The sequence below is a fragment of the Scyliorhinus canicula genome, chromosome 9 (genome assembly GCF_902713615.1).
Source record: "Scyliorhinus canicula chromosome 9, sScyCan1.1, whole genome shotgun sequence".
Classification (NCBI taxonomy): domain Eukaryota; kingdom Metazoa; phylum Chordata; class Chondrichthyes; order Carcharhiniformes; family Scyliorhinidae; genus Scyliorhinus; species Scyliorhinus canicula.
In genome coordinates, this window is record NC_052154.1 from 161,214,180 (window position 1) to 161,226,231 (window position 12,052).

General features: G+C 43.1%; 1 protein-coding gene across 15 annotated transcripts in view; it reads left to right on the plus strand.

Annotated features, from left to right (window-relative positions):
• plekha7b (pleckstrin homology domain containing, family A member 7b) overlaps positions 1-11,749 on the plus strand; it is a 636,198-nt gene extending 624,449 nt beyond the window's left edge. For all 15 annotated transcript variants that reach the window (XM_038808072.1, XM_038808076.1, XM_038808066.1 and 12 more), the window contains one exon: positions 10,831-11,749. Coding sequence is in view for 1 of the 15 variants with exons in the window: in XM_038808068.1 (XP_038663996.1) it covers positions 10,831-10,853 (23 nt within the window). In the remaining 14 variants the exon portion in view is untranslated. The remainder of the gene's footprint in view (positions 1-10,830) is intronic.
• The last annotated feature ends 303 nt before the right edge of the window (positions 11,750-12,052 follow it).

Consider the following 12,052-nt stretch of genomic DNA (forward strand, 5'->3'; position numbering starts at 1 on the left):
AGCAAGCGATAGATAGCACTAAGTGATCTCTCAACCAATAGATCAGATCTAAGCACTACTGTCCTGCCACATCCAGTCATGAGTGGTGGAAGTCAATTAAACAACTGGAGGAGGAGGCTCTACAAATATCCCCATCCTCAGTGATAGAGGAGCCCAGCGCATCTGTGCAAAAGATGAAGCGTTCGCAATTATCTTCAGCCAGAAGTGCCGAATGGATGAAACCTCTCAGTCTCCTTCAGAGGTCCCCAGCATCACAGATGCTAGTCTTCAGCCAATACGATTCACTGCACGTGATATTAAGAAATGGCTGAAGGCAATGGATACTGCAAAGGCTATGGGCCCTGACAATATTCCAACAATAGTACTGAAGACTTGTGCTGCAGAATTTGCTGTGCACCTAGCCAAGCTGTTCCAGTACAGCTCCAACACTGGCATCAACCTGGCAATGTGAAAAATTGCCCAGGTATGTCCTGTACACAAAAAGGAGAAATCCAACCCAGCCAATTACCTCTCGGTCTACTCTCAATCATCAATTAAGTGATGGAAGGGGTCATCAACAATGATATCACGCAGCACTTACTTAGCAATAACCTGCTCACTGGCACTCAATTTGGGTCTCACTCGGGTCACTCAGCTCCTGACCTCGTTATAGCCTCGTTCAAACATGGACAAAAGAGCTGAACCCCAGAAGTGAGGTGAGAGCGACTGCCCTTGACAGCAAGGCATTTGATTGAGTATGAAATCAAGGAATCCTAGCAAAACTGGAGTCAATGGGAATCAGGGGGGAAACCCTCCCCTGGTTGGAGTCATACCTAACACAAAGGAAGATGATTGTGGTTGTTGGTCAGTCATCTCAGTCTTGGGATATCACTGCAAGACTTTCTCAGGGTAGTGTCCCAGACCCAGCCATTTTCAGACGCTTCATCAATGACCTTCCTTCCAAATTAAGGTCAAATGTGGAGATGTTTGCTGATTGTGAAATCATCAGCGAATTATGTTCAGCACCATTTGAGACTCCTCAAACACTGAAGCAGCCCATGTGCAAATGCAGCAAGACCTGGACAATATCCAGGCTTGGGCTGACAAGTGGCAAGTAACATTTGCACCACCGAAGTGTCAGGCAATAAGAGATAATCAAACCATCACCCCTTGTCACCAATGAATCCCCACCATGAACAGCCTGGGGGTTACTGTTGACCAGAAATTGAACTGGACTAGCCATATTAATACTGTGGCTACAAGAGCAGATCGGAGGCTAGGAATCCTGCGGTGAGTAACTCGCCACCTGACTCCCTAAACCCTGTCCACCACCACAAGGCACAAGTCAGGAGTGTGATGGAATACTCTCCACTTACCCGGATGAGTGCAGCTCCAACAACATTCGCTCAACACGAAGGGCAGCACGGTAGCATGGTGGTTAGCATAAATGCTTCACAGCTCCAGGGTCCCAGGTTCGATTCCCGGCTGGGTCACTGTCTGTGTGGAGTATGCACGTCCTCCCCGTGTGTGCGTGGGTTTCCTCCGGGTGCTCCGGTTTCCTCCCACAGTCCAAAGATGTGCGGGTTAGGTGGATTGGCCATGCTAAAATTGCCCGTAGTGTCCTAATAGTAAGGTTAAGGGGGGGAGTTGTTGGGTTACGAGTATAGGGTGGATACATGGGTTTGAGTAGGGTGATCATTGCTCGGCACAACATCGAGGGCCGAAGGGCCTGTTCTGTGCTGTACTGTTCTATGTTCTAATACCATTCTGGACAATCGCGTGATTGGAACCCTTCCACAAACATTGACTCCCTCCATCACTGGTGCACAGTAGTAGCAGCATGTACCATCTACAAGATGCACTGGAGGAACTCACCAAGGCTCCTTGGACAATACCTTCCAACCTCCAGAAACTACCACCTAGAAGAACAAGGGCAGCAGACACTTGGGAATACCACCATCCAGATGTCACTCACTATCCTGATTTGGAAATATATCGCCGTTACTTCACTGTCGCTGAGTCAAAATCCTGGAACTCTCTCCCTTGTAGCAGAGCGGGTGTACCTACACTACATGGACTGCAGTGGATCCAGAAGGCAGCTCACTACCACCTCCTCAAGAGCAATTAGGGATGGGCAACAAATTCTGGCCTAGCCAGTGAACCTCACATCCTGTAAAAATAAATTTACAAAATATATATAGGGATCGGCCGCACGGTAGCACAGTGAATAGCATTGTGGCTTCACAGCGCCAGGATCCCAGGTTCGATTCCCTGCTGCGTCACTGTCTGTGCGGAGTCTGCAAGCTCTCCCCGTGTCTGCGTGGATTTCCTCCGGGTGCTCCGGTTTCCTCCCACAGTCCAAAGACGCACCGGTTAGGTGGTTTGGCCATCCTAAATTGCCCTTAGTGTCCAAAAAAGGTTAGGAGGGGTTATTAGGTTATGGGGATAGGGTGGAAGTGAGGGCTTAAGTGGGTTGTGGCAGACTCAATGGGCCGAATGGCCTCCTTCTGCACTATGTTCTGTCAGTAGTCACCTTGTCCTGCTAGATCCAAGAATCTTAACTTGTACTTCTGGCCTGTGGCTCTCGGGAGTTCTCTGTATTTAAGTAATTTTAACCCTGGTTAACCTATGTCATTGAAACAGGTCAGGAGGAGTAGGCCATTCAGCCTGTCGAGCCTGCTCCGCCATTCAATAGGTGATCATCTAATGCCCTTTCCCCACCATCCCTATATCTCTTTATGTCATTGATATTTAGAAATCTGTCGACCTCTGCTTTAAACGTAATCAATTACTTAGCTTCCACAGCTCTCTAGGATAGAGAGTTCCAAAGATTCACAACCCTCTGAGTAAAAAAAGGTTTCCCATTTTGCCCTAAGTGGCGTTTCCCTAATTTTGAATTGTGCCCCCTTGTTCAATACTCTCCAAGAAGGGGAACCATCTTACCTGCATCTATCCTGTCTATTCCTTTAAGTATTTTGTAGATTTCGATGAGATCTCCTCTCCTTCCTCAAAACTCTCGAGGCCCAGTTTCTCCCATCATGCTTCATGGGGCAGTCCCACCATCCCTGAAAAAAGTCTGTTGAACCTTCATTGCATTCCCTCTATGGCAATAATATACTTCCTAAGTAAAGGGGACCAAAACTGCACAGAGTGCACTCTAGGGGTCGTCTAGCCACGGTTTTATACAATTGAAGCAAGACTTTGCTACTCCTGTACTCAAATTGTCTTGCTATAAAGGTTAACAAACCGTTAGCCTTACTTGCTTTCTGCATCTGCATGTTAGCTTTCACTGATTTATTGACTAGAATACCCTTTGTACACTTTATCGTCTCTTACTGTTTCAAAAATAGTCTGCACATCCATTCTTCTTCACGTCACACATTCCCACTTAGTTTTGAATTATACGTGAATTTGGAAATATTACTTTTGGTCCCCACATGCAGATCATTGATATATATTGGGAACAGTTGAGGCCCTTGCACTGACCTTTGCTGTACTCCACTAGTCATAGCCTGCCAATGTGACAATGACCCATTTATTCAAAGAAAAGTACAGCACAGGAACAGGCCCTTCGGCCCTCCAAGACTGGGCCGACCATGCTGCCCGTCTAAACTAAAATCTTCTACACTTCCTGGGTCCGTATCCCTCTATTCCCATCCTATTCCTGTATTTGTCAAAATGCCCCTTAAACGTCTCTGCTTCCACCACCTCCTCCGGCAGTGAGTTCCAGGCACCCTCTAGCCTCTGTGTAAAAAAACTTGCCTCGTACATGTCCTCTAAACCTTGCCCCTCGCACCTTAAACCTATGCCTCCTAGTAATTGACCCCTTTACCCGGGGAAAAAGTCTGACTATCCACTCTTGTCTATGCTCCTCATAATTTGTAGACCTCTATCAGGTCGCCCCTCAACCTCCTTCGTTCCAGTGAGAACAAACCAAGTTTATTCAATCTCTTCTCATAGCTAATGCCCTCCATATCAGGCAACATCCTGGTAAATCTCTTCTGCACCCTCTCTAAAGCCTCCACATCCTTCTGGTAATGTGGCGACCAGAATTGAACACTATACTCCAAGTGTGGCCTAACTAAGGTTCTATACAGCTGCAACATGACTTGCCAATTTTTATACTTTATTTTTAATAAATTTAGATTACCCAATTATTTTTTCCAATTAAGGGGCAATTTAGCGTGGCCAATCCACCTACTCTGCACATTTTTGGGTTGTGGGGGCAAAACCCACGCAGACACGGGGAGAATGTGCAAACTCCACACGGACAGTGACCCAGAGCCGGGATCGAACCTGGGACCTCAGCGCCGTGAGGCAGTTGTGCTAACCACTAGGCCACCGTGCTGCCCTGCCAATTTTTATACTTAATACCCCAGCCAATGAAGGCAAGCGTGCCGTATGTCTTCTTGACTACCTTCTCCACCTGTGTTGCCCCTTTCAGTGACCTGTGGACCTGTACACCAAGATCTCTCTGACTGTCAATACTCTTGAGGGTTCTACAGGGTGCTCTTTTAAAGGGTCGGTGCAGACTCGATGGGCCGAATGGCCTCCTTCTGCACTGCAGGATTCTATGAATCTATGATTCACTGTATATTCCCTACCTGTATTAAGATTCCTCCACTCTATTTTCTGCACTTGGAGCAGGCACAGAGCTACTGTAATTTCAATTGAATAATATTTTAGGTTCAAACAATTTCTAATTATTCACGCTGCCACAAAAATGAGAAAATACAGGCTCTGAGTTTCCTGTTTCCAATTATCACTTGACGCTGAACCAATTCTGCTTCGACCCCCTCTGTCTTCTAGTTTGCCCAACTGCTCCATCCCCCTCCCAGCTGTGGGAAGTGAGCAGAATGCTGGCTAGCCTATACATCAGCAGGTGAGAGAGAAAATCTTTTTGCCAATTGTTTTGCAAGTTATTTCTTTTCCCCTTCAATTCTCTCGGCACTTCACACCAGAGGGCAAACAAGCAGGGATACAGGCTCCTCCCAAAACGCTGCCTGGATTCTGTGACAGACTGCATGAGGATAGCACTGGGTGACTTATCCTTTGAGTTCTCTCCCTTGCTGTAGGGAAATGCTTTTTTAGGTTGACATTTAATAATAATAACAATAATATTTATCGGTGTCACAAGTGGGCTTACATTAACACTGCAATGAAGTTACTGTGAAAATTCCCTAGTTGCCACACTCTGGCGCCTGGTCGGGTACACTGAGGGAGAATTCAGAATGTCCAATTCACCTAACAAGCATGTCGTTCAGGACTTGTGGGAGGAAACTGGAGGACCCGGAGGAGACCCACGCAGACACGGGGAAAACGTGCAGCCTCCACATAGACAGCTGGGAATCGAACCCGGGTTTCTGGCACTGTGATGCAACAGTGCTAAACATTATGCTACCGTGCCGCCATTGGACTTGGGGGGGGGGGGGGGGGGGGGGAAGAGAAGGAGAAGGAAGAGCCCACCCATGATTCCAATGGTTGAATGGTTGACCAGAGCACTTAAATACTGGGATCAGTATTATTGCTTTGAGGCTGGACTTCTGTCCCTATCTCGAGGTGAGACAGTGGGGTAGTGGTAATGTTGCTGTGTGAGGAATTCAGAGACCCAAGCTAATACTCTGGGGACATGAGTTTAAATTCCAACACCGGTAGAATTTAAATTCTGTCAATAAATCTGGAATATAAAGCTAATCTCAGTAATTGTGACCACAAAAGTATCAGCAATTGTTGTGAAAACTCATATGGTTCGTAATGTGCTTTAGTAAGGGAAATATTCAGCCTTCGCCTGGTCTGGCCTATATGTGACTCCAGACCCACAGCAATGTGGTTAACTCTTAGCTGCCCTCTGAAATGGCCTGCACGCAGGTCAATTCAAGGCCAATTAGGAATGGGCAATGAATGCTGACCTTGCCAGCGACAGCCACATCCCATAAGTGAATAAAAGAAGTCTGGCTTTGAGAGCCAATTATATAGCCAGAGAGTGTGGCCACTGCTAGGACTACAGGCAGTTGTACCGCGCCGAGCAGCCCAGATTAGTCTGGGGATGAGGTTCTTGGCATTGGGGAGAGGGGGGTGGGTGCAGGTTGAACGAGAGGAATTACCTTGTGGGTTGTCTATCCTATGGACCAAGAGGGCCCGTGAGAGAATTTTCCCAGCTAAAGGCCGAGCTTTCCCTATGCCCCCCTCCCCCCCACCCATGGATAAAATACTGGCGGCGGGTTGAGGCCGTTGTGTGGCCACTAATTGGGGTGAATAGGTGGTGATAAGGCTATCTGCTGGATTTCACATGCCCAACCCCATTGTGCTGGTAGGGGTGGGGGGAAGGTGGTTAACACCCAGCCCCTTATGTTGCGAGTGAAGAATATTTTTTTAATTCTGAAGCACGGAAAGTGAGTCCAAAAATAAAATTCGGTCAGCAATCTACAACCGCTAAATACATCTGTTTAAAATTCAGGAAAGTATTAAGCTAAGAACAGCCAGGGTGGGGGGTGGGGAGAGGGGACCATTTGTCCACCAAAGCTTATTCCGCCAGCACATCCACTCTTCCATCATGACTTGTACTGTGAATAATACAATAATAATATTGTGAATAATATTATTATGTTTCCGTTGCTATTTCTTGGCTTACTTTCAAGCAACAAACTGGATTTACTTTATTCATACCATTTAATATTCTGTGATGTTCCAGCCTCAACTTAATTGCTTCTTTCTTGACCATTTGTTTCTCTAATCTATACACTGAGGACCAGTCTTGCTGTTCTTTGTAATGTTTTTAATGTTGTATGATATAATAATGAAAACTGAACATGAAATACCACACCGTTTAATGTTATCCTAGAGATTAATGAAAGAAAAGAGCAAGTCAATATCATGTCATGTGTTTCAGAGGTAATCTTTGCGTGAAAAGTATTTGGCTATTTTTGATTTAGAAACTGAACAGAGACAGGAGAGCCACAAATCATTTTTATCATGAGGTATATGCAGGATGCATTTTGAATCAGACTCTTGTGGGCCTGCTTTAAGTTTCATAAACAAGCAACGTAAATGTTAATTTTGTTTCAATCGTGAAGATGGGAATGGGGGGGGGGGGGGGTAGATATTCATCCGCATAGCCCCGGATCAAGCAGCATCATGTAGTCTTGCGCAGATTCCCCTTGGGCAGACAGCACCACAGGCAGACATCTTATATCTTTGCAGCCCATGCGCATTGATACCTTTGACAAAACCCGCACGGGCCTCGCCATGAATGAGTTCCTCTCCCCCCACCACCGTAATCCCTGGGTCTCCAGGTGCTCAGAAATAGAACTGTAGTCTTCAAAGCAGTTAATGATATTTAATCACTGCATGCAAAGGGATGTTTAACCTGGTCAGATTGCTGCTCTTTAAATGATGCATAGGATGAACGTCTATGAACTAATTTACAATTGGATATTTGTAAACTCGGTAGTTCAGTTCTTTCTGTTAAAGGTAAAGTTCAGTAACAGTGCCATCTGGTGATTATTAAACAAAATAGCATTGCACCAAATCCCTATATATAGTATTCTACAAGATATACATATGTATACACACTAGAGTTAGTTGATTCTTTTGATTGAAACTAGCAAGCACCTACTAAGTTTTAAAAAGGATCCTAGTGTAAAACAATGAAATTTGAGTTCATAAAAAGATCTCATGGAAGTTATTGAAGGAATTTCAAGTTGGGATATCAACCTAACAATGTAGAGCATTCAGAGTGGATAACCAAATATTGCTTTCAGTCAAATAGATAAAGGTTTTGCCTATCATTAAAAACCAAAATCAGGGGGAGTTTAGATTAATGGAAAGCCATATGAAAATTAGTAGTGTTTGATTGATAGCCAGGATAAAATGGCAAATTTTGTTGCATTTTTGCAAAATGTCTCTGTGATAATGCTGCAATCCTTTTCTAAATGTTTAACTTGCTACTCATTGATATTAATGAAGTGTCAGAATCTCAAACTGTGATTCAATGTATGTGATATACATACCAGAAATCCCCTAGTGCTAATGACTGATCTCTGCTGAATCAGTGATTCAAAAGCTGAAGTGATATGACAACGATCTCCCATTACACTAAGCACAAAATTGCAAACTCTGCCAGGGTTCTTACTCATGATTATTTAAGACGGGGCTTGAACAGTAGAAATGGAGGGATTGATAAATATTTTGAAGTTTTGCTCAACCTTTGGAAATCAATAAATTATTTGCATGTAATTTTATTTTTGGAGATTAGACGAGTAGTATAGACATCTTGATCTGAATTTTCATCTTTTGAGGTGGGAATTGTGAATTGGGACATTTCACAATGTCACTACCCTGCCCCTGCCTGGAGTACCCCACTATGCTATTTTCATGGTTGGGACAGGCTGCAGTCAGTGCTGCTACCAACAAAAACAGGTTCAAGGAGGAAACAGAGACAAGCAGATGTTAAAGCAGGCAGGTTAGAAGGTCTGCCTCTGTTCACCGGGGTACCAACTCATTCCTGAGCATGAATGTTAGGCACCCTAGCCCTCACCATACAATATCTCATATTGCCCTCATTTCTCCCCCCCCCCCCTCCCAATACCCACTCACCCCAGTATCCATTATGGACAATCATGAGCCCTATAATAACATTGGGGAAATCTTTGTGATGTTCATGAAACTGTAAAAAAAAAACATTTTCTGACAACCTTTCAAAAAGCTTTAATCCTATTAAGTGCTCATAAAAATGTCAAACAAATACACAGCCATTAAAAGATCTCCACAGAACATATAATCATATTAGCGGCTCTTAAAAATGTCAATCGTGGGGTAGCACGGTGGTGCAGTGATTAGCACTATAGCTTCACAGCACCGAGGTCCCAGGTTCGATCCCGGCTCCGGGTCACTGTCCATGTGGAGTTTTCACTGCTCATCGTGTATGTGTGGGTTTCGCCCCCATGCAGGGTAATTTGATTGGCCCTGCTAAATTGCCCCTTAATTGGAAAAAACTCTAAATATTTTTTTTAAAATGTCAATCAAACAAAGCTCACGGCCCTCTTCAAAACTGTGCCAGCCCGACTAAACTGAATCCATTGTGGGTTTGAAGCTCAGACAAACATTCAAAATTGGATTCCATTACACAGCTGTGTCATAAAAGCCTTAAGAGAGGAATGCATTAAATCCTTGAAACTTTAATGGCCATCCCTATCAACAGCTTGGACTGTCAATGAACGAAACCAACCATCTGTTCATCTATTTCAAAGACTCAACAGATTGATGGGCTGTCAATCATAATGACATCATTGGAATAATCACATTAAAATCTGAATTTCAATAATGTTGAATGTTGAAGAACACTTTATCCACTTGAAAAAATGCTTTAATACACCTGAACCCATTCAATGCTGGCCAATTTAAACATCACTTGCCTTTTCTAAGCAAAGCCTAATCATTAATCACTGTATTAAAAACATATTTAACTCATAGTATACCATTGCATTATGACATGTGGTGTTGTCAACACTTTTAAACTTACATGTCAAAAGGTTCCCAACTCCACAACAGGCTTCTCCCATAGCTCATGAACCAAAACACACCTGACTTCATGGAAATAGTGGGGATGGAGAGAGGAGTGTGAAATGCCCACTCCTCCAATAGAGTAGGCCAAGGGTGGGATTGCATTTTGTATGCTCATTCCCTGCACCTTACCCATTCCTATAAATGTGCCATGCTGGGAATGTGGGTGGAAATCCCAGGATCGGGGCCCACATGCCATTTTAATTCCTACCAACCTCCATTTTGACCACGACAGAAGCATGAATATCCAGCCCTTGTACAATAAGCACAGAAATTGCTGGACCTACTCAACAGGTCAGACAGCATCAATCAGGAGAAAAAGAGTTAATCAGAATTGGGGAAAATTTGAATTGTAATAGGTTTTAAGCAAATAAAAGTGGGGCAGGGGGGTGGGGTTGGAGGAACCGCAAATGGGAATTCCGTGATCGGGTGGAAGGCAAGAGAGGTTAAATAACACAAGATTCAGCGATGCGGGTAATGGGACAGATAAAGAAACAAAAGATATGTCTAGAATAGGTGTGAATGGCAGAATGATGAACCGCTGCTACCTGAAAGTAGAAATTAGGGAAAAACAAGACTACAGTCAGAAGCTTCAAAAAAGAAACACGTTAGGTCAAAGATTATGACCTGAAATTATTGAACTCAGTGTTGCGTCAAGAAGATTATAGAGTGCTTATTTGAAAGATGAGACGCTATTCCTCAATCTTACATTTGAGCTTTGTTGGATCACTGCATGAAGTCACAGACAGAGATGTCAGCCTGAGAGCAAGGTTAGGAATTAAAATGGCAGGCAATCGAAAGATAAGGGTCTCACTTGGGGATTAAGCAGAGATGTTCTGCAAAGTGTTTGCCTTGACTGTGTTTGGCCTTCCCAATGTAGAACAAACTAAATTGTGAGCGGTGAACGTAATATACTAAATTGAAAGAAATACAGACAAATACATGTCTTTCACCTGGAAGGAGTGTTTGGGGTATTGGATGGTGAGGAGAAAGAAAGGTTAATAGGGAAAGTGTTGCATCACCTGAACTGGCGTGGCAAAAGGAGAGGGTCAGAGAGGCACTGAGTAATGGAGCATGGGTGTCACGGAAGGAATGATCCTACAGAGTGCTGAAAGTGGAGACAAGGGGCGTTTGGTGGTGGTGCGTTGAATTGTGGAAGTACAGCAAGAGATGGGGCTACACAATGCTGCCTTCCCCATGTTTTTTGTTAAAACAAATTAATTGCATTGTTTTAAGTGACTGAAGAGGTGAGGCTCACTTGAGAATTATTTCTGTTCTGCCCCAATCTAGCCAAAGCCCTGACTGAACACTAAAAAAAAAAGAGGAAGAAAGAATTGAACAAGGAAAGCAAGAAACCTGCAAAGCTGATCTGATGGAGAGCAACACTGTATTGTGTTTAACCTGTACTAACCAGCCAGAAATGAAACTAATTTCACCAATTTGCTTTTTGTACTAAACAAAACAAAGACACATTTTCTATAGTGGGCAAGGAAGCAGGATTATAATGAATCACTGGATTGAGTATTTCAAAGGGAAGCTATTTTTCTAAAACCTAAAGCATACATATGAAAACGTTCACGGTGTAATTTTGGTGACTCGGATATTAGAAACTAAAGTTTTTCTTAACACAGCAGAAGTGTGTGAAGTAGGTTTAATTTTTTTTAAGAACATATATATGGTATTGCACTTTATACACATACCATGAAAAGCTGATTTGCTGCATTTTAGAATCAGAATGTATTACAATAGATTTATACAAAACATGCAATTATTCAGAGCAATTTTGCAGTGTTGTGAAATATGTGTTTAATTTTATTAGCCTGTTGTTCAGCTGCAATGCTATATTGTATTCCAATGGTGACTACAGAAACTTCAGAAGAAAAAGGACCAATTCCCTGGTTCTGTCATAATTTACCTTAAAATACTGATCTATTTTTGAATCTGAAATTAAAATGTGATATTCCTACCATTTTTGGATCAATTTTAAAATGAATTTATTTTGTCTGAATCGAACACTGCCAGAATGAATTTTATTGCCAAAACCAAATGGATTCCATCGTCATTTCCGCATGGACACTTGCAAAGTGAAAAGCACAGTGAGAAGATATTTTGAAAGACGTGAAGAGGGAGCATTGACACATTTTTTTAAATTTGCAGGGGAATGGGTTGCATATGTGTAAATATTAAACAAAAAAATTCAACAACAAGATACTGTGTTTCACTTCATTAGACCAAATGAATATATGAATAAATTTGATTTTGTGATGGTTCAGAATCTTTTTTTTCAAATGAGGTGGGAGTTCAACTTGTAGCTCAAGAGCAAAGGCGCTACATCTTCGAGTAGTAAGCCATACAAAACAGGAAACTCTCAGTCCTGTGTTCGGTTTCCTGATCGTAACCAGGCGAACAGTTAGTGTTACAGTTTACATCAGCCCTTTGGAATAAAGGGAAGGCAAAAGATATTGGGCATATCTTTCTTTTTGAAAATGTTTTTATTAGAGTTTTTCATTTT